The sequence below is a fragment of the Gigantopelta aegis genome, chromosome 4 (assembly GCF_016097555.1).
Source record: "Gigantopelta aegis isolate Gae_Host chromosome 4, Gae_host_genome, whole genome shotgun sequence".
Classification (NCBI taxonomy): domain Eukaryota; kingdom Metazoa; phylum Mollusca; class Gastropoda; order Neomphalida; family Peltospiridae; genus Gigantopelta; species Gigantopelta aegis.
In genome coordinates, this window is record NC_054702.1 from 62,760,799 (window position 1) to 62,779,085 (window position 18,287).

At 34.1% G+C, this 18,287-nt stretch overlaps 1 protein-coding gene and 1 long non-coding RNA gene across 2 annotated transcripts; one reads left to right on the forward strand and one right to left on the reverse strand.

Moving 5' to 3' along the window:
* Positions 1-375: 375 nt before the first annotated feature.
* LOC121370892 (TNF receptor-associated factor 6-like) lies at positions 376-17,137 on the reverse strand. Its single transcript, XM_041496423.1, has 4 exons — positions 17,014-17,137; positions 7,146-7,304; positions 5,407-5,520; positions 376-4,458 (listed from the first exon to the last, which is right to left on the reverse strand). The coding sequence occupies exons 1-4, from the start codon at positions 17,064-17,066 to the stop codon at positions 4,320-4,322; spliced, it is 465 nt and encodes a 154-aa protein (XP_041352357.1). The 5' UTR covers positions 17,067-17,137; the 3' UTR covers positions 376-4,319.
* On the forward strand, positions 14,312-16,037 carry LOC121370893. Its single transcript, XR_005957744.1, has 2 exons — positions 14,312-14,751; positions 15,441-16,037. It is a non-coding gene; the product is annotated as an uncharacterized LOC121370893 (long non-coding RNA).
* Positions 17,138-18,287: the final 1,150 nt, after the last annotated feature.

An 18,287-nucleotide genomic window follows, 5' to 3' on the forward strand; every position in this document is an offset into this window, starting at 1 on the left:
CCCTCACTAGGACTATGAAAGGGCTATTTATCGTCTTAACATTATGGAATAATTCTTTTTTGAGGTCATGACCTCTGGTCAGATGATTGAGTCACACAGTACAAATCTGTATAGATCTTCATGGTTTCTCTCATGTTGTACGATTGAAACACACTCGTAATATAAACGGTTTCACATGGTAACTCTAGCATTCTGTATATATCACACAATGCCATTATGGAATATATAATCAGTTTTGGTATACCCTCTATACGGACTGTATGGGAGGTGACCCCCCCCCCCCACTCCACTTCAAAACTTTCAATTTGTAAATGTCATATTTTTATTTAATGTTTGTGATGGCAAAGCAAGACGAAAAGAATAACAAAACTATGATTGTTTTAATAGAATACTTTATCAAACCAAAATAAAAAATGGTTTAACATACATTGGGTGTTATTTACATCTGTGGTGCACAACAATAATTAACAGTAAGACAAAAATAAATAATAAATTCTCCAGCCCAAAATCTTTGACGGAGTTGAACAAATGGAGCACAACTGACTACATGTATCACAGTATTTGTAACGGAGAAAGGAATATTGATTCAATGACACCTCTACACATTTTGTAACTACGGCTATTTGATGCCTTCGACACTTTGTCAACATAGAGAGAAAACCTGCTGCTACTACTGATAATGCAACAAAAGATCCCTTATATGCACTGTTCCACAGACAGGAGTGCATACCACAATCTTTGTTCAACCAGTTGGGACAGGAAAAACCGAAAGCCCGTCAATGACAATTGACCCTGCAACCGACAGCACCTGAAGCATGCACTCTACCACTATATCATGCCCACTTTTGACAATGGTGTACAAGACCGATGTAAACACTTGAAATAAAATAAGGCACACTTTGTATGTAGAAAAAAAAACACCCAACCAGGTTCAATGTAAGTATCAAAAACAATTTGAATTCAACTTAAAACTGATGAACAATGTTACACAAAGATCCATAACATACTCGCTTCATAAGGATAAACCAAGTACAAACAGTCTTCACCAAGCACGGTGAGTGATCTTTTGTGCCCCCCTCCACACTCGTATGAAAAGTTTTCATCAGTGTGACAAACTGACTGCCTTGTGCACTACACATATTAAAACATTTTATTTGAGACGTCATGTGACTGCTCGTCTAGTACTCTCGATTTAGTTCATGGTGAAGACTACATACATAAACATGTATACAAAATATATTATAAAAACTTATGGTATAACTACTTTGCAGTAATAATACATTACATTTATACCCATGTAAAAGCCATATAATTTTGACAGAACATGTTTAATGCATGTCAGTTTACTATTCAGGATGGTGTAAACCAAGTTATTACCGTATCAAGCTGAATTAAGAATATTTGCACCCAACTTTTGAAAGCAAAGATTTTCAAATAAATTAGATAAAATGAAGGAAGGAATGTTTTATCCTCCACACATTTTAACTAGTTTTATGGTATCAGAACTGGTTAAGCACCACACAGATGCGAGAGGAAACCCACTGCTACCACACAATACTCTTTCAAATTAGCAGCAAGGGATCTTTTATATGCAGTATCCCAGACAGGATAGCACATACCGTTGTGTTTGTTACACTAATCATTGGCTGGAATAAGAAATAGCCGAAGGAGTCCACCAATACAAATAAATTAGCTCATATTTGTTTTAACTAGTTTTAAGTACATCTATCGAGTATTTTGCTGTACCAATATTTTGCAAACCCAGTGTTCCTGCTGTTCTAATTAAGGATTGTATGCAACTCCGTCATTGCATTTTGCCTCCCTCCATTTTTCTCAAGAGACTAAATAATAAAAAAGATGTTGACAGCACTTAAATGTTAACTATTCTAGACAGATAAATGGAGTAAAAAGTAAATATTGTGATGGGGGGGAAATGGGTTAAAGTTGAGCTCTGTGGTGTAATTGGACATTTTATTTTTAGGTGTGGTTGATTAATTATAATGCAGACTGCCTGTAATTTGACAATGTTTAACAAATGTTTGAAAGCTTGTTGTAAAGTACTGTAAGTTGCCACATGATCTGAAATTTCCATTTGGCAAATGTATTTCTCAATATATCGGCCAAAGAACTGGAAATTGTATGAGCTATCATTTGGTTATATTTTGCATGGTTAAGTAAAATAGATTTATTACACTTATTATTAATTTTTTTTAAAGTGTTAAATTGCTCAAATAAATTTTTTGGCCAACATAAGCACTGCATACATACATATACATATATATATATATATATAATTTACAATATACAACATTGCAATAGCTATTTTTAAATATAAATGGCCTACATAATTATATTTATTGCTTACAATTAAACCAAAAACATGTAATATTTATTTTTCAAACAAGAATGCTGCAGAATTCGACCCAAAACGTATTCGGTGTCACTGATAGTTGTATCCATAAAAGTTGGGTTTTTTGCATGTCAGAGATACACTTTAAAAAAAAAAAAAAAAACAACTTTAAATTAATAAAAATTAATTAAAATTTTAATGTGATATATTTTAATAAAAAAAAAAAAAAATGCAGTGAGATGAGATGAACGTACATAGATGTAACTATAAGCCAAGTGTCATTGATGTTGGACTTGTAGTTTGTGAGAAATGGATATTAACGCGATAACCTTAATGTTGAGTCAAAACACACAACTTTACAATATTTAAAAAAAATTGAATTGTAAAACAAAGGAAGGAAGGAAATGGTTTATTTAACGACGCACTCAACACACTTTATTTACGGTTATATGGAGTAGGGCATATGGTTAAGGGCCACACAGATATTGAGAGAGGAAACTCGCTGTCGCCATTTCAGGGGCCACTGAATTTTAAAACATATTTTACGATGTGTGTAAACATTATTATCAACCGAGGTGCAATAAGGTTAGATTACTTTTCCAAAACTATTTTTTCAAAGATTCAACAAGAAAAGCCCCAATCTTACGGTGTTATGACATTAAACCGAAAATTGACCTCTCCATCTTACATGTTTAATGTTATAAGTTATAATAAACGTGTGCACTTTTTTTTAATCAACAAAAGTGACTAATATATTGATACAACATATAAGTCTGCCTTTTTCTCTTCTATTTTAAAATCCATGGTACCACTTAATAATCCAAAAGCAGTTCACATCATGAGCAATGAAATGGTAAATAACAAATTTTTATATAACCAAGATTACAGTTTAAAACTGATGTTCTCCAAATCGCCAAATAAGAATTCAAGTTGAAATTTTAAAATTCATTTCATTATTAATTTGCCAAAAAGCTAATTGAAAATCATGTACCCTTCATATATCAACAGCCATTCAAACTGTTAGGCTAATTAAAAGTTTAAACTGTAGAAAACGTGGATTGCATGATCAGAACAGGTAGCAGAGGACTCACTGGAAGATTGTAAGCCATCCCTTTGGCTGTTGGGATGTTCGGACCAGTCTACACTTCCAGATGAAAAAATGCCATTAGACATTTTAATTGGTTTTCCGATCAAATTTGCCAAATTGCTAATAATTGGTTTCAGCTTAAACCCAATCAGATTAATGATTGTAGCTGACGGGTAAATGGTTAAATAATAAATAAGAATTACGCAGAATTAAATGCCTCGCCTACCATAAATTGATGTTAATCTTAATGCATGTTAAAGGAAAAAAAGGACTAAAAACAAGAGTACGGTCACGCTGACCTAGTTATGGTATGCAACAAACAGCCAGCCCAAGTTGGACTTGCATGCATGTTTTGATGATCCTATATGAATTGATAAGGAAGAAATGCCCTAGACAAGGATTTTATTTAATGTGCAGTAATGTGTGAAAAGTAGGTCATGGTGACCTAGTTGTGGTACTGTATGTGACACATTGCCATCCCAATCTGTACAAGGTTTGATGATCCTATATGAATTGATTAGAAAGATATACCCCGGAAACAAAATGTTTACGAACTGACAACACATGACCCATCAAAGATGTGTGTATAAAAATTATATCCAAGTTAAAAAAAAAATATATAAAACACTTTTTTTAACATGCTTTGAGATAAACATTCATAGGGTAACTATAAACCAAGTTTCATTGATACGAGACTCTTAGTTAAAACACAAACGTTGACGCTGTCACCTTCGGAAACGTAATACCGGTATCTCACTTTTTTGTTTTTATCTTTAAACACTCAGAAATTATTATCCTGAAACAAATTCAGTTCTGACATACGTAGAGTTAACAAGACTAGAATATCACAGTGTCACATGGTAGAGCTATTCACATCACAATTCAGACGAGTCTGTCTGAGCGAAGTCTTCTGGTTCTGTGCCAGGAGGCTAGTCTCTTTTGTTTCACTTTTTTACTTGAACTGTTCTTATAAGTTGGAGTACACACCGTTTGTTTCACTTTATCTTTGTTTTCACAGTTCCTGAAAATATAATTTAAAAAATCATTCATAACCTTCCGGGGAACCTTGTTACTAGAGGCCGAGTGGGTACTTATAACAGGGGAAATAGAAATCCTAATTTCTCTCTCAGAAATTAGCATGCATTGGTGTTAAGTGCAATATTGTTGGACGATTTGGCTTACATGATAATGACCTTGTTGCTACTAACTATGACTAATCATTATTTGGCGAACACACAAAATAACATCAAGTTAGCTTTAAAAAGATTTTATATTTATTGCTCCTTCAATGTGAAATGTTTTAATAAAATGTTATTTTAATACCATCTATTATTTTTTTTTTTTTTAACAGAATAGATATCACTTTGGTTTGTGATCAGTGAGAATTACTGCAATCAGAAAATAAACTTCACAACAACTGGTAGCTGGTTTATTAACCTCTCTGATCACATTTATTTCAATATGACAAAGAGAAGAAAGGAATGTTTCTTTAACAAACACTTCCACGTATACTTAAGTACTACACATTGTAACTTTATATATCTAGCTCAGTTGGTAGTGTGTTCAACTGAGGTGCTTGGGTTGCTTGATCAAATCCCTCGGTGGGCCCCATTCTTTGCTGGTTTTGTTTTGTCCCAACCAGTGTTCCACGACTGGTATATTAAAGGCTACGATATGATAACATGCTGTTCTGCCCATGGCGAAAGGCATATATAAAACATCACTAGTGATGTCCCAATGATCAATAATAATCGAAGATTTGATTGGTTTGACTTTACCAATATGACAATAGATAATAAAAATCCACAATCAATTGTGTGGAAAAATATGAACTATAATTGTTTTTCCAGTTTAAATAATGGAACTGCACGCCATAGGATTTCAAATTTCATTGGAAACTGTTTTATTATATATTGAGTGGTTACTACCTTTTTAGTTAATTACATTGATACAAACAAAAATAACTCACTTCAAATGACTTTCGAGTTCCCAGTTCCACAATTCGACACCACATCCTGGATTGGGACATTTTATTACACCAAGACACCTCATCATTTCAACATTGTCTTGTGGTAAATAAGGTCTGAAAAAGACATAGAAATTAACACAAAAACAATCATTCTAAAATGACAAAAAGAGAAGTTTCAAAAGTCATAACTGTGAAAAATGGGTAAATCATCAAGAATGTTAAACTTGATCTGTAACATAAACCTATACACAAAATTTCAGCTCAATATTTCTTTAATAAATAATTTCTTCAATTAATTTTTGTATCTCGTAAGTTCTAGGGCCATAACTGTCAAAAATGGATAAATTGTTATGAAAGTCAAACTTGATCTGTAATAGTACATGAAAAAAAAACTGTACACAAAATTTCAGCTCAATATCTCAAGGCATTGTGAAAAATATATATCTGGAAAACTGTATGTGGGGCACACAGACGGAGATGAAACCTATAGTCCCCTCCGGTCGGACAGAAAGGGAATAATAATAATTTTTAAAAGACATTCATTCAAAACACAGGATGAGTGGATTCAATTAATTTTAAAAACAAAGGCAATAACCTAAGTAATTACTAATAAACCAAGGAAAAATATGTAAGGGAGTAAGACAAAGTTGGATGAGATGCACAGACAACACAAACACTATTTTAGGCAAGTTTATTTGCTTCAAAAGTCAGTTTAACAAAATAGCCGTCAGCATACTCAAAATTGCCGTCAGCATACTCAAAATTGCCGTCAGCATACTCAAAATAGCCATCAGCATACTCAAAATTGCCGTCGATGGGTCCTTTCAACTAAGAGGATATGAACAAAAGACTGTCTGTGCGAGTCCAGCAGTCTACCAAATCATGGCAAATGAGCCAATATAGAAATTCCCACTAGCTACTGCCAGTAGAGCACTTTATACCAGCAACACTGTATGTCTCTTGGAATCATCTCAGGTCCCACGTGTGCATCCATTCTGCCTTGCTTATGTTCCGAAAATATCGATAGTAAACAGTGTTCGAGATTAAAAAATTGGGGCAGTATCCCAGTTGGATACTAACATTTCCAAATCTGGTATCCCACCTGAGAATTTAGTATCCCACTTAAATGAAATTCATAAATAACATCGTAACAAACTTGGAAGTCAATGTTTTTGTTCCCAGTCTATTGCTATGCCGCAATCAAAATTGCAGAATTTGTGATATTCGCAATCAAACGGAATTGGCAAAAAGATTTTGCTTCATCTATTACTGAGTAATATTGACATAAATTAATATTTAGCAGTAATCTATAAGTCTTTCTACATTACTAATGATAAACCTACCTGTATCAATTTGTGGAATCAATACCTCAAATAAAATTTGAAGTGAGAAAACATCAACAAAAACAATAGCGACTTAGCGGTTCCCAATTTATTGCTTCGCCGTTATTGCTCCAGTGTAGCATACTGGGTACAAGTTGGGGGGATATTGTTATGGCATAGCATCAGACTGGGTACGAGCTCGAAAATACTTTTACTTAACTTACCAGTAAATGACAACTTACATTGTTTTAGTGAAAAATAAAAACGCAGGATTAAAAAAAAACATTATATGGCATCCCATTGGGATACTTGGTTCTTGAAGTCTGGTATCCAAAATTAAATTCTGGTATTCCTGGGATATCGGGATACCGTTATCTCGAACACTGGTAAATCATATAATGTCTGCAAAATGTTTACCGTTGTAGAGGAAATGTTGTATATTGACAAATAGGACAGAATTTCAAGGCTGGTCTGATGCAATTTTCCTCATCATAAAGACAATCCTCGCAAACCTTGTGTTGACACAACCCAAACACCATTCTCGTCTTTGGACAGAGACAAACACTGCAGTTGAACCTGAAATAAAGGTTACAATTTACGTTAATTCCATCAAATAAACATATGTTGAGAATGGCCACCATTGCATATATAATCCTCCATAATAATTTAATGTTAATACACTGTACTGTAAACCTCGTTTAAATACTAACACCAGAATTAAAATTATAGTGGTTTAATTTGGTTACATCCAGGTTTAGTTTGGAAATCATGATGAAGGTGGCAGGTTTGTTGCTAAAATGTAGGAAACAAATGATGCTGAAACAATAAATGTTAAAACTTCTCCCCTTTTGGGTGTTTTTCAAAGTGTTACAATTTATACTAACAAACTGACTGCTGCAACAGAAATTTATTGTACCATCAATGTCAAAAATGACCAAAATAAAGACAAATAAAACATCTTGAATATGTTATTGTTATCAAAACACTGGTATGCGACTCATTCACAAATGAAAAACAAATCATCTTTAACGACAACTTGCTCAAAGAGTTTTGTATTTCTCTGCAAGAGGCAGAGGGATGTATGTCTGTACTAATACTATATCAGTAGACACAGCACTATAAATTATAATTTCCCAACTGCTTATGTTTTAAATAATATCTGTAAACTGATGGTTTTACTTAATGATTGTATGTATATATATATATATATATATATATATATATATATATATATATATATATATATATATATATATGTCAGAAATAAAAGTGTATGGAGCTGTGGTAAAAAAAACAATATTGTACAAAACAAAACATATATTTCAAAATATTATCAATGATGCTTATAGATCTCATTTTAAAATTTCTAAGAGATGCCTATTAACAGAGTTCGACAAATCCGCTAGCCCGACGCCCGTGGCTAGTGGTTTTTAAGTTCGGGCTAGTGAGAAACGCAAAACCACTAGCCCCTGCGGGCTAGTGGTTTCCCCCCTCCTCTCGTCATCGCTCGATCGTGGGTTTTTTCTTTCTTTCTTTCTTTTTCTCTCGGCTGAAATTTCGTTTAATAAATTTGATTGTGACGTTTGTCATCGAATAATATCAACAACGCAATGAGTATATAATAATAATCCACTTGAGCTAGGTCTGCAAACTGCAGTAACATGCTATCTCTACATCGTCACAGTTAAAGCATGCATTGTTTACCTTTCCCTTTCAAGTTTCTGGCACAGGAAATAAAGTCTAATGACATGCGTGTTTTGATTGGTTAGACACGTCACGTGGTCGTTAATCTCGCACATGTTTTAGGCTAAGAACTTGGAAATCACCAATCGCGACGACAGGTTAATCTCAATCAAGTAAACCCCAGCCATGCTTTGAATTTCAGTGTTTGTTTTATTTGCCTATTGTTTTCTAATTTAACACTTCGCTAACATGTGGTTATCGGCAATCAGGAAAACAATTTACTTTAATGGTAACCGCATATGCAATGACTCGGCTTGGCCTATTACGTGTATCGGTTTGGATAATACGTCACAGCTGCCGATACAAGATAATACCTTTTTTGTTCATCAATTAACAACGGATTAGATGTCGCCGTTATATTCTTTTGATATCGGTCGGACACGGAATAATGCCCTGTATTTGGCATCACCGTTCCTGGCGACATAAATAGTAGGCCCTAAATATATAACCAACTAACAAATACACTGAACCATCTATTACCGTGTGTCACACTGTCGTACCCTCATTTAAATTTAATTATTTTGATAGTGTTTTTAGATACCAACCAAGAGTTCAAAAACAAAAACGGGACAATGACGATGGATCACACTTGACAAAAGACAAAACGTACGACACGACAAAAAACTGAAAGTTACAACATGATTTAATTTTTTGTTTTATTTTACTGTTATACTCGTAAATGTGTAATGTTACAAAAATTATATAAAAATCCAGTTATAATTGATCAGGAATTTGGGCTAGTGCTTTATCTTGGTGGGCTAGTGGTTTTCACAAACCCACTAGCCCTGTGGCTAGTGACTTTTCAAAATATTTGTCATACTCTGCCTATTAACCACTCTCAAGGAACCCATGACAATGTTGCCAACCCCAGGGCTCGAACTTAACGATGGCACCAACAGCATTTGCCATTGTTGAGGTATAAATTGCAGTAGATAGAGAACAAATTAGACGGTGCAAAATGTATACACCTGATGCCAATATTTAACATTTGCACATTTGAAATATGTCTACATACAGCAAAATAACCTTACAGTCATGTTCACTTGCAGCAAATGTCACTTTTAAAAACATTTGCAATATTTAAAAAATTGATGTGGGAGACAATATCTGTGTGGTTCTTAACCATATGTCCGTCACCATATAAACTTAAATAAAATGTGTTGAGTGCGTCATTAAATAAACCATTTCATGTTTCTGGACATTTAATTTTTTTAAATTTCAGGGGGTGTATACTCTTAAGGCCCTGCTACATGATACGAGTGACTCGAATTGCAACGCAAACAAGCAAATCGTAACGTGTGGCATGCCATACGATTGAATCGGCCCGAGTCGCTCGTACGAGTCAAAGTTTAGAACCTGTTCTATTTTCATGCAATTGAATTGGACATTTGGTGACGCTGACCAATCAGATCATGGCACAGATAACCACGACGTTCTGAGTGTAATGGCAGAAAACTCTGTTTGCTTGTCGGCACAGACCCAACAGCTCACAGAGTCGTATCAGGGACACAACATAAATATAGAAATGTTACAACAGCCGCCTTCTTATCAATACACGACATTGTTGATCATGGTTACAGCAGGGATGTTTTTCAATGACGTCGCATTTCATATGATTGACAAGTATCGTGTGGCAACACGTCCGATTCAATTGGTCCGATTCTATCCTATTGTGTAGCAGGCCCTTTAGTTTTCCTTAATAGGAATTCTGGCATATGGCGCTCTCGGTATGAGTCCGACGCAAAGACTCAGTCTGAGACTGCTTAAATCCTGTTACAAAATTTCCTGCATACTCACTGTTCTTTAATATTTAGTCAATTAAATGATTGCATGTACATTTAATACATCAATTTACTTGGGAAACATATGTGAAAATCTGCAGGTGGCCAATCTAATTTCATAATACAAAACACTACTATGTTAGTGAAAAACAGACTTTGTGGTGGGAATTCCCTGACTTCGCTTTACATCACACGTGTGTTGCGCGAGCTCACATAGATAAAGTGAAAACTAACTTTACAAAGTGTCTACTTATCCATTTTAGAAACATGCTGGATCATAACATAAAACAGCCTTTTCTTAATCCTTCAACATTTTTGGCAATTTACTTCACGGACACCGACATAAAATACTATGATTTATGAATAAAGGCCTAATTTCTTAAATGCCTTCAAAAAGGAGGGAATGAATGTTTAATGACACCCCAGCACAAAAATACATATCAGCTATTGGGTGTCAGTAAGGTAAGTCAAAAAGGAGGGGTGCTTATTCAAAGATGTGGGCGTACTTTCAGTCAAGTACAGTATTCAATATAATAATCATGGGAAACAAAAGTTCGGTTTCGTGATTTTATCGACACGGTAACGAAAACTATCCTTTTCATAAAATCCAGGGGCCTGACGCACGTGCACACTGTACATAGGAGATCGATGGTTGAAGAGAGAAAGAGGAGGTTTTTACTTGCACAACCAATGGAAGTCTGTGAACGACCTCGCGGTCTTGGCCAAGCTTTGAAATGTTGGACGATGCAGACTACAGAATTACAAAAATCCCAAGTGTACAAAAGGGATAAAGAGGCAGTGGACAACTGAACTGTACATTTTACTGGTCTGAGCAAATTTTTACTCATTTGGGGCAAGCGGACAAGTACTTTTGGCCAGCCCGGATATCCATGCCATTTTTTTTTTTTTTTGTGAAGAGATAAATGCAGGCGAGACTTCTGAACGTTCCAGCATTCAGTTCATTAAGGCTTAGGTTTAGCCTAAACTTTAGGGTTAAGGTTAGTGATAGTATTAACATGCATGCTGGAACGTTCAGAAGTCTTTCCTAAATGCATTTCATAGTCTAATGTTGACATTATTGAGCTACTCCCGTAAACCAGGCTATTGTTTTAAAAAGTGACATGTGTCACGTGATGTTACCTAAACTTATGCAATGAATTTGTGAAGCAGACGACAGGGCATAAAATTTGAATTTTTCAGACATCCAATGTCATTCGTGTGGTTTTACTGATTACACAAACGATTTTCTTCAATAATTAGATAAAAATGAAATGATTAATGGGCAACGATAATCAAACGAGAATCTAAGATTAGTGATTTTTGTAGCTTTTCTCCATTACGAAAATATACTAACTAACGAAAAGGACTAACTTGAAAGCTGCCAGGCGAAAATAAAAATTAAGCTAGTTTCGATTTGTTGGAAATAGGAATAATTCTGTAAAATGCTATTCACAGTAACAAGAACAAGATTGTCATGAGATCTCGCGCACTGCAGTGCATGTTAATAATACTACATGCCCTTGTGACAGGCAAAATGGATTTTAAACTAATCAATCTAACGGTAGCTGCAGTTAATAGTGGTCATTTTGTCCGACACTAGGTACAGTCGCTAGAATGTCATCGCGTTTGTTATTAATAGACTCGAATCAGTCTGTAAGAAGCTACAAGTGTCGAACTCCACGGAAAATCCGTAATCAGCCAACTTATTCCGATTGGCTTGGAGTAGTAGTGAGAGAGATTTCCATGACACCCATAGGCGTATGGGCTCCCTTTTGTGTAGGGGGCAGGCTGGTTTTTGCCCGAATTAAACAAAAATGCCTGAATCTGGATAAAAACATTTATTCATATTAGCATTACTACCAAACAGCTATATAGTGTTGCAAACGAACCACTATGCATGTTTACATGGATTACAACTAATTTTGATGGTAGAATGATGGAAATACATGGTAAAGAATTATCAGGTTAGCACATTTTGCCCGAATCTCTTCCATTTCCCCCCAAATTTGATGTTTTGCTCGTACGCTTATGATGACACACGTCTATTTTAAATTTTAACAGATAGTGTTATTAAATTGCATCGGTATATAATATAATATTTTATTACCCTCCTGGTGAAGATATAGCGGTGTCGTACAAATTTCGTACGCACCACCAGGTGCGTATTACAAACTGTATTTTGATTTGTCAACAGGGAACAGAGTTAATTTCGATTGGTTGGACAGCGACCTTATTAGCATAACGGGACTATTTTTTTCATTCATAATTAATGTCAAGGTCAGTAACATCCGACAACTTTTACTACAAATATTATTCACCGATTCAGCATTCAGACCATTGTTTTGGCATCGTACACAATAAATGAAACATATCCAACGTTAATTTTTTCATATGATATATTTGACAAAAGGTAGTTTTTTATTTTTTTAAATTTACTCATCGACCTTAACTTTAGTTTTCCCGTAAACTCAGCTGCTTTTGCAAGCTACACGTTTTTAACTGCAAAAACACTTGTTATTCTCTTATTGGTTGGATTTTTGGTCAACAAATTGTTATTGTCAGTTGTGATTTGTGAATTCATCATTATTAGCATAACCAGTGGCGTAACGGGAACATTTGTTTTTTTGGGGCGTTTTGTTAAAATATGGAATTATGCATTAGTTTTACCCATTTTTCACCCAGTATGAAAATAAACATATATTTATGCATGTACCTTACAGCTTTCTTTAAATTAAAAAAAGAAACCCGATGGAAATTTATGGGGAAGTATGTCTACATCACTCCCCTGAAAACGTCACTGAGAAGTAGCGTTAGTACAACGAACTATTTCTCAATGCGGCGTAGTAGCGTTAGTACAACGAACTATTTCTCAATGCAGTGGTACGTAGTCGTGCACCGGCTAGTTATGCAAATCAACATCCGGTCTTGAAATGCAAAATTTACTGATTGATTGATTGATTTTTCATAATTTGCGTGATTTAAAGGAGGGTAATAAATAAAATACCACCCTCGTTTTTGCTAGATATAATTTTTACGAAACGAGTGAACTTCCCAAACGTATCTGACCTCACTTTCGTTCGGTCAGATACGTTTGGGAAGTTCACGAGTTTCGTAAAAATGATATCTAGCGAAAACTTGTATAGTATTCTATATCTAAGAAACTACTCATAAAAGTTCTGTGACGTGCTTCAAACACTGAATATCATGATGCGTGCAAATTTCCTAAATTGTAAATATGTCGGTGGCGTGCCAACGTAAGTAGCGTTTTATAACGAAAGTGGTGGTAGTCATGAAGAAAATAGCTGGACACGTTGAATGAAGGAGGGAAAGCTGGTTAGAACATTACCATCAAGCACATATGACACACACATCTAGGTCAGGGATTTTCCACTGCACGCAGTTTTCCAAAACATTGATGATATTAGCTAACACACAGGTTTTTTTTTTCTTTTTCTGACAAACAATTACAGCTTTTGCACCAACGATCCGTTGTTTATGTTGATATTGGTTTTGCATAACTGACAGAATCGTTCGTGCCAAATTTTATGCCCTGGATGAGATTTTGACAATAACAGTGGTGTAAAACTTGTTTATTCAGGTTTGCTTAATATTACACACCATTTAACATAGTATGCACAGTGCAAAATGGCAGTTGTGTATACATTTCCCTTTGTATAAAAATATTCTGATGTCTATTTGTCTTTTCCTCATTTGTGCACGTTGTTTTTGGAAAGGTTGTCTTAATTCAACAAAAGTATGTTGTCATGGTTCAATCGTATGCAGATTCTTTAAAAACAAGTCAAATGTAAACAGACCGGTTTATGGGGTAGCCCAGTTCATGTTTTGGCATGAGTTCAACCCGTACCCCCTTTCAACAGTGTTTAATGGTTAGGGTAGTTTTAGGTAGAGGGTTAGGGTTAGTCTTTAGAGCCTTTGATATAGAGGGGTACGGGTCGAACTCTTTCCCACGGTTTTTTCACGATATATGTGAATAAAAATTCTTGGTAAATCAGAATTTTTTTTACCTCTCAGCACCAGACAGTAGCGACCGCAGCCGCCGCTAGGGGCGCAGCTGCGCCCATATTCCGAAATGTCACGAGTTTGGTTCACAATTGGTAGTGTTGTTCAAGGCCAGAATACGCTTATTTTGATGACGATTTTGCACGTTTTTGTTGTTGTTATGACAAGTACACACCTTCCGATTGATGTATATCCTGTTTCTGAAGTTGAACGACTACAAAAAGACTTTTTTTGAGGCAAGTGAAACTTTGAATACGTCATATTTTGCCCCAAAAAGGGCGATTTCACTGAGATATTGATAGATATATATAGTAATATAATAAAACAGCATAAAAATAATTTTTTGGTAATTTAAAAAAAAAAGCAATTTAGTTTAATTCGACATCGAAAATATTTCAAGGGAGGTAACTCTGACCCACTGACCCGCAAAAGCGAACTATAGAACTTCACAGCAGGGACACATTTTGATAAAATTAAACGTATTTGATGCTTTGTCATTATTTATCCACCCATTATTAACTTTTTGGGTAGAATATATATCATACTGAAGCGTTATTTTTAGAAGACAATGCATATTTAATTCAAAATAACTTAAAATAATGTTTTGCTTATCATGATGACTCAGCAGTTTCAGATAGCTGAAGTTGATTTTAAAAAACATTTTGATAATGCATAACTATTCAAATATAGACGTAAATCTATTTTTATGTAAATCATTTGAATGAGTTTAGCATATGACTAGATCAGTTTTTATACAAAAGAATAGTATTAATGCAATGGAAATAAATTAAACAGAATTTGTACTTTTTAAGTCTGTTATATTTGTAAATACCTTTTTGAAAGAAAATGTTTCAGGTACCATAACTTCTCACATTGTGACACAAACTTAAATTTTTTGGTAACCAAGTAACATTAAATTCTAAGTATAATTATACTTTTTCATCACTTCATCAATGAATATTACTGTTAAAAATGGTAAAGAATTAATTATTTGTAAAAGATACTAAAAGTAAAGTGAAAATAACTACATACAGAAAAAACATTTGAAGGTGTGTTTCATCTGATGTAATGAATATTTCTGTTTACAAATATTATGTCAAACTAATTACAATATTTGAAACAAAAAGATAAATAACCATGGTCATAATGGGTATTTTTCTTTATTCAGGAAATGTGTAGTCTCTGTGCGTCTATGGAGAAACCTGAAATGGAAACGGAGTGGGAGAGTACACGTGGTTATGAGACAACTTTCAGTAGATTCAATTATACTTCAAGCTTGATGCTGTTATGTTTTCTGTTTCCAACTGTGACAGAACCTGGAACCGAAATGAAGTGTGTGACAATAATTCATAGACAAATTTAGACTAATACTCTTTCATGGATGCTAAATTTGGTAGATCTAGCCATAAATGTTTTATTATAATTCAAAGTGGTATATAGTTATATTTATAATAATTCATTGTTTGAATTTGTTTTTATAAAGCACTTTATTGAACTAAAATAATCATAGCTGCATTTAGTAAATTATTTAGCACACGTGTGACTGCTGTCTCATGCCTTAAGTGTTTCAGCTGCTAAAATATGTTTTGGGGATATTTTTTTCTGGATAGAAATTTACCTTTCTGATATTGTACGAGTGTTTGGACATTCCTTTCAAAGGTGAAATATGGCTACTTATATTGCTTTGTTTCTAATAATGATATTGAAGGTGTAAAGTATGTAAATATTTTTGTAAGAAATTGATTAAACATATTGGCCAATCATTGGCATTCGTCGTGTGATAAGTTTTTACTGGTTTGAGTTAAAAGACTGGTACATATGATAAGTTTTATTGCATCTTTTATTGAAATCTTCAAGTATTCAATATTATTATGAGTCTAGGTAAAAAAAAAAAAAAATATTTTGAAACAAGAAGCTTATTTTTTCATGTAACGTGTATCCACTTTCCATCTGCGATCTAAACCTTTATGTTTTCCTTTTTATTATTGGTCTGGATGTACATTATTGTATAAGCGTAAATAAATGTGAACTGAAAATGTTATTCTGATGTAACATTTGCATCAATTATTATGTCATTAAATTACGTATTCCAAGATTTCTGTGTTTTTTTGTCATTTTGGAGCGGTTTCGAACCTACCCCAAGAATACATATGTTATCAGAAATAATAGTAACCCTTTATATTTTCACTTGAAATTTTCAGAGATGCAACATTGATAACTGCTTGTAACATGTATAAGCTTACAACAGAAATTTCTCTGTTATGTTTTGGTTTACAAAAGTGGACGTAAATGACAATTAAAATCGTCATGTCGGCCATGTTTGGTCACAGAAGTACAAGGCTACTACGACTTTATTTTGCTTCATTTGGATAATATAGTGATGTTTTTTCAATAAGAGCAACATATTTAATGAAACTATGACCATAAAGAAAAACAAAAATTAAAATATTTTTTTGGTCTGCGGTACCTACAGACAGTAAACAGTGGGAAAATCCCAAATATTGCCATTAACAAATTATGAGTATTCATCAAATATTTCTAAAATATGTTTAAAAAAAAATTAAAAATATTAAAAAAGGGATGGTAAGAAATAGGGAGACGTACATAACTCGATAAAACAAGAGTCAATATAATATTCGAATTTAAGGTACTATCGAATTTAGGTTATTCGGTGATATATCAAACAGTATTAAGAAGCGAGTTCTATTCCTATCTAGCACATTAATTATCTAAAATAATACCATTGTTCATAATTGTTTTGCGCTTCCATCAAAGATTTGGCAGCATTATTCATCTTAAACAAAATTAACAATATAACAAACAACAACAATCAACATTCCCGCTCTATTCTTCACGTGATGAAATTTCTTTTCTTTGATTGGATTATTCTCTCAAGCGTTTGTTGGAGCACCGGATTCATTGGCACCATCTAAAATTCGACATTCAATTAGGACTAATAATAAATTCATTGTTACTGTCATTATTAGTCGTTTTTATTTGTTTTTGTTTATATTGTTTACTAAGCCAATTATTATTATACTGTTATTTTTATTATTATTATTTGTAGTAGTAGACTGTACGTAGTAGTAGTAGTAGGGCCTAGTTGTATTAGTAGTAGTAGTAGTAGTAGTAGTAGTAGTAGTAGTAGTAGTAGTAGTAGTAGTAGTAGTAGTAGTGGTGGTGGTGGTGGTGGTGGTGGTGGTGGTGGTGGTTGGTGGTGATAGTAGTAGTAATAGTAGAAGAAGTAGTAGTTGTTGAAGTAATTGCGATGGTGGTGATGATATTAGTAGGCTAGTAGTAGTAATGGCAGTAGTGGTAGTAGTAGTGGTTGTAATGGTTGTGGTGGTGGTAGTAGTAGTAGAAGTAGTAGTAGAAGTAGTAGTAGTTGTAGTGTTAAAAGTTTTCAAGTAGACCTATCAGATTTTATGGCTGGCTTTAGCCCGAGTACTCTGACGGTAAGAGAGCTAGACGGACATTTGGATAGGTATCAACACTCTCTTACCGTCAGTAAAAAGTAAAGTTTGTTTTATTTAACGACGCCTCTAAAGCACATTGATTTTTATCTTATCATCGGCTATTGGACGTCAAACATATGGTCATTCTGACATATTTCTTTAGAGAAAACCCACTGCCGTAAGGAGTCTTTTGTATGCACTTGACAACACCCCTTTTCAATGATGAATTATTGCATCTGCTGTTTACTTGTGATTGTGTTATAATGTAATTCAATAATGGTGTGAAATACATAACATCTCAGAAGTCCTCATTTTCCACACACTGTCCCAAACCTTGCCTTTACCTGGTGGTATTTCATTTTCAGCAGGTCATATATTTTCTTAGCAGGACATATTTCTTAATAATTTTGGCCTACTATTCATCAAAAATAATGTTCAGCAGGCCACATTTTATTTCGAGCTCTGTGGTCCTATTTATTTCAGACTAATGATCACTTTTACATGTATATATGCAAGTGTCAGATCGTTCAATTTTACCGTATAGTAATATGTGCACCCCG

What these genes read in the sequence shown, in the direction of transcription:
- LOC121370892 (XM_041496423.1), bottom strand. Translation starts at nt 17,066, where the DNA reads ATGAATAATGCTGCCAAATCTTTGATGGAAGCGCAAAACAATTATGAA. An exon ending in CAAAACAATTATGAACAATG is followed by an intron (nt 7,305 to 17,013) that starts GTATTATTTTAG and finishes CCTTTATTTCAG; the next exon opens with GTTCAACTGCAGTGTTTGTC. An exon ending in ACAACATTTCCTCTACAACG is followed by an intron (nt 5,521 to 7,145) that starts GTAAACATTTTG and finishes TGTCTTTTTCAG; the next exon opens with ACCTTATTTACCACAAGACA.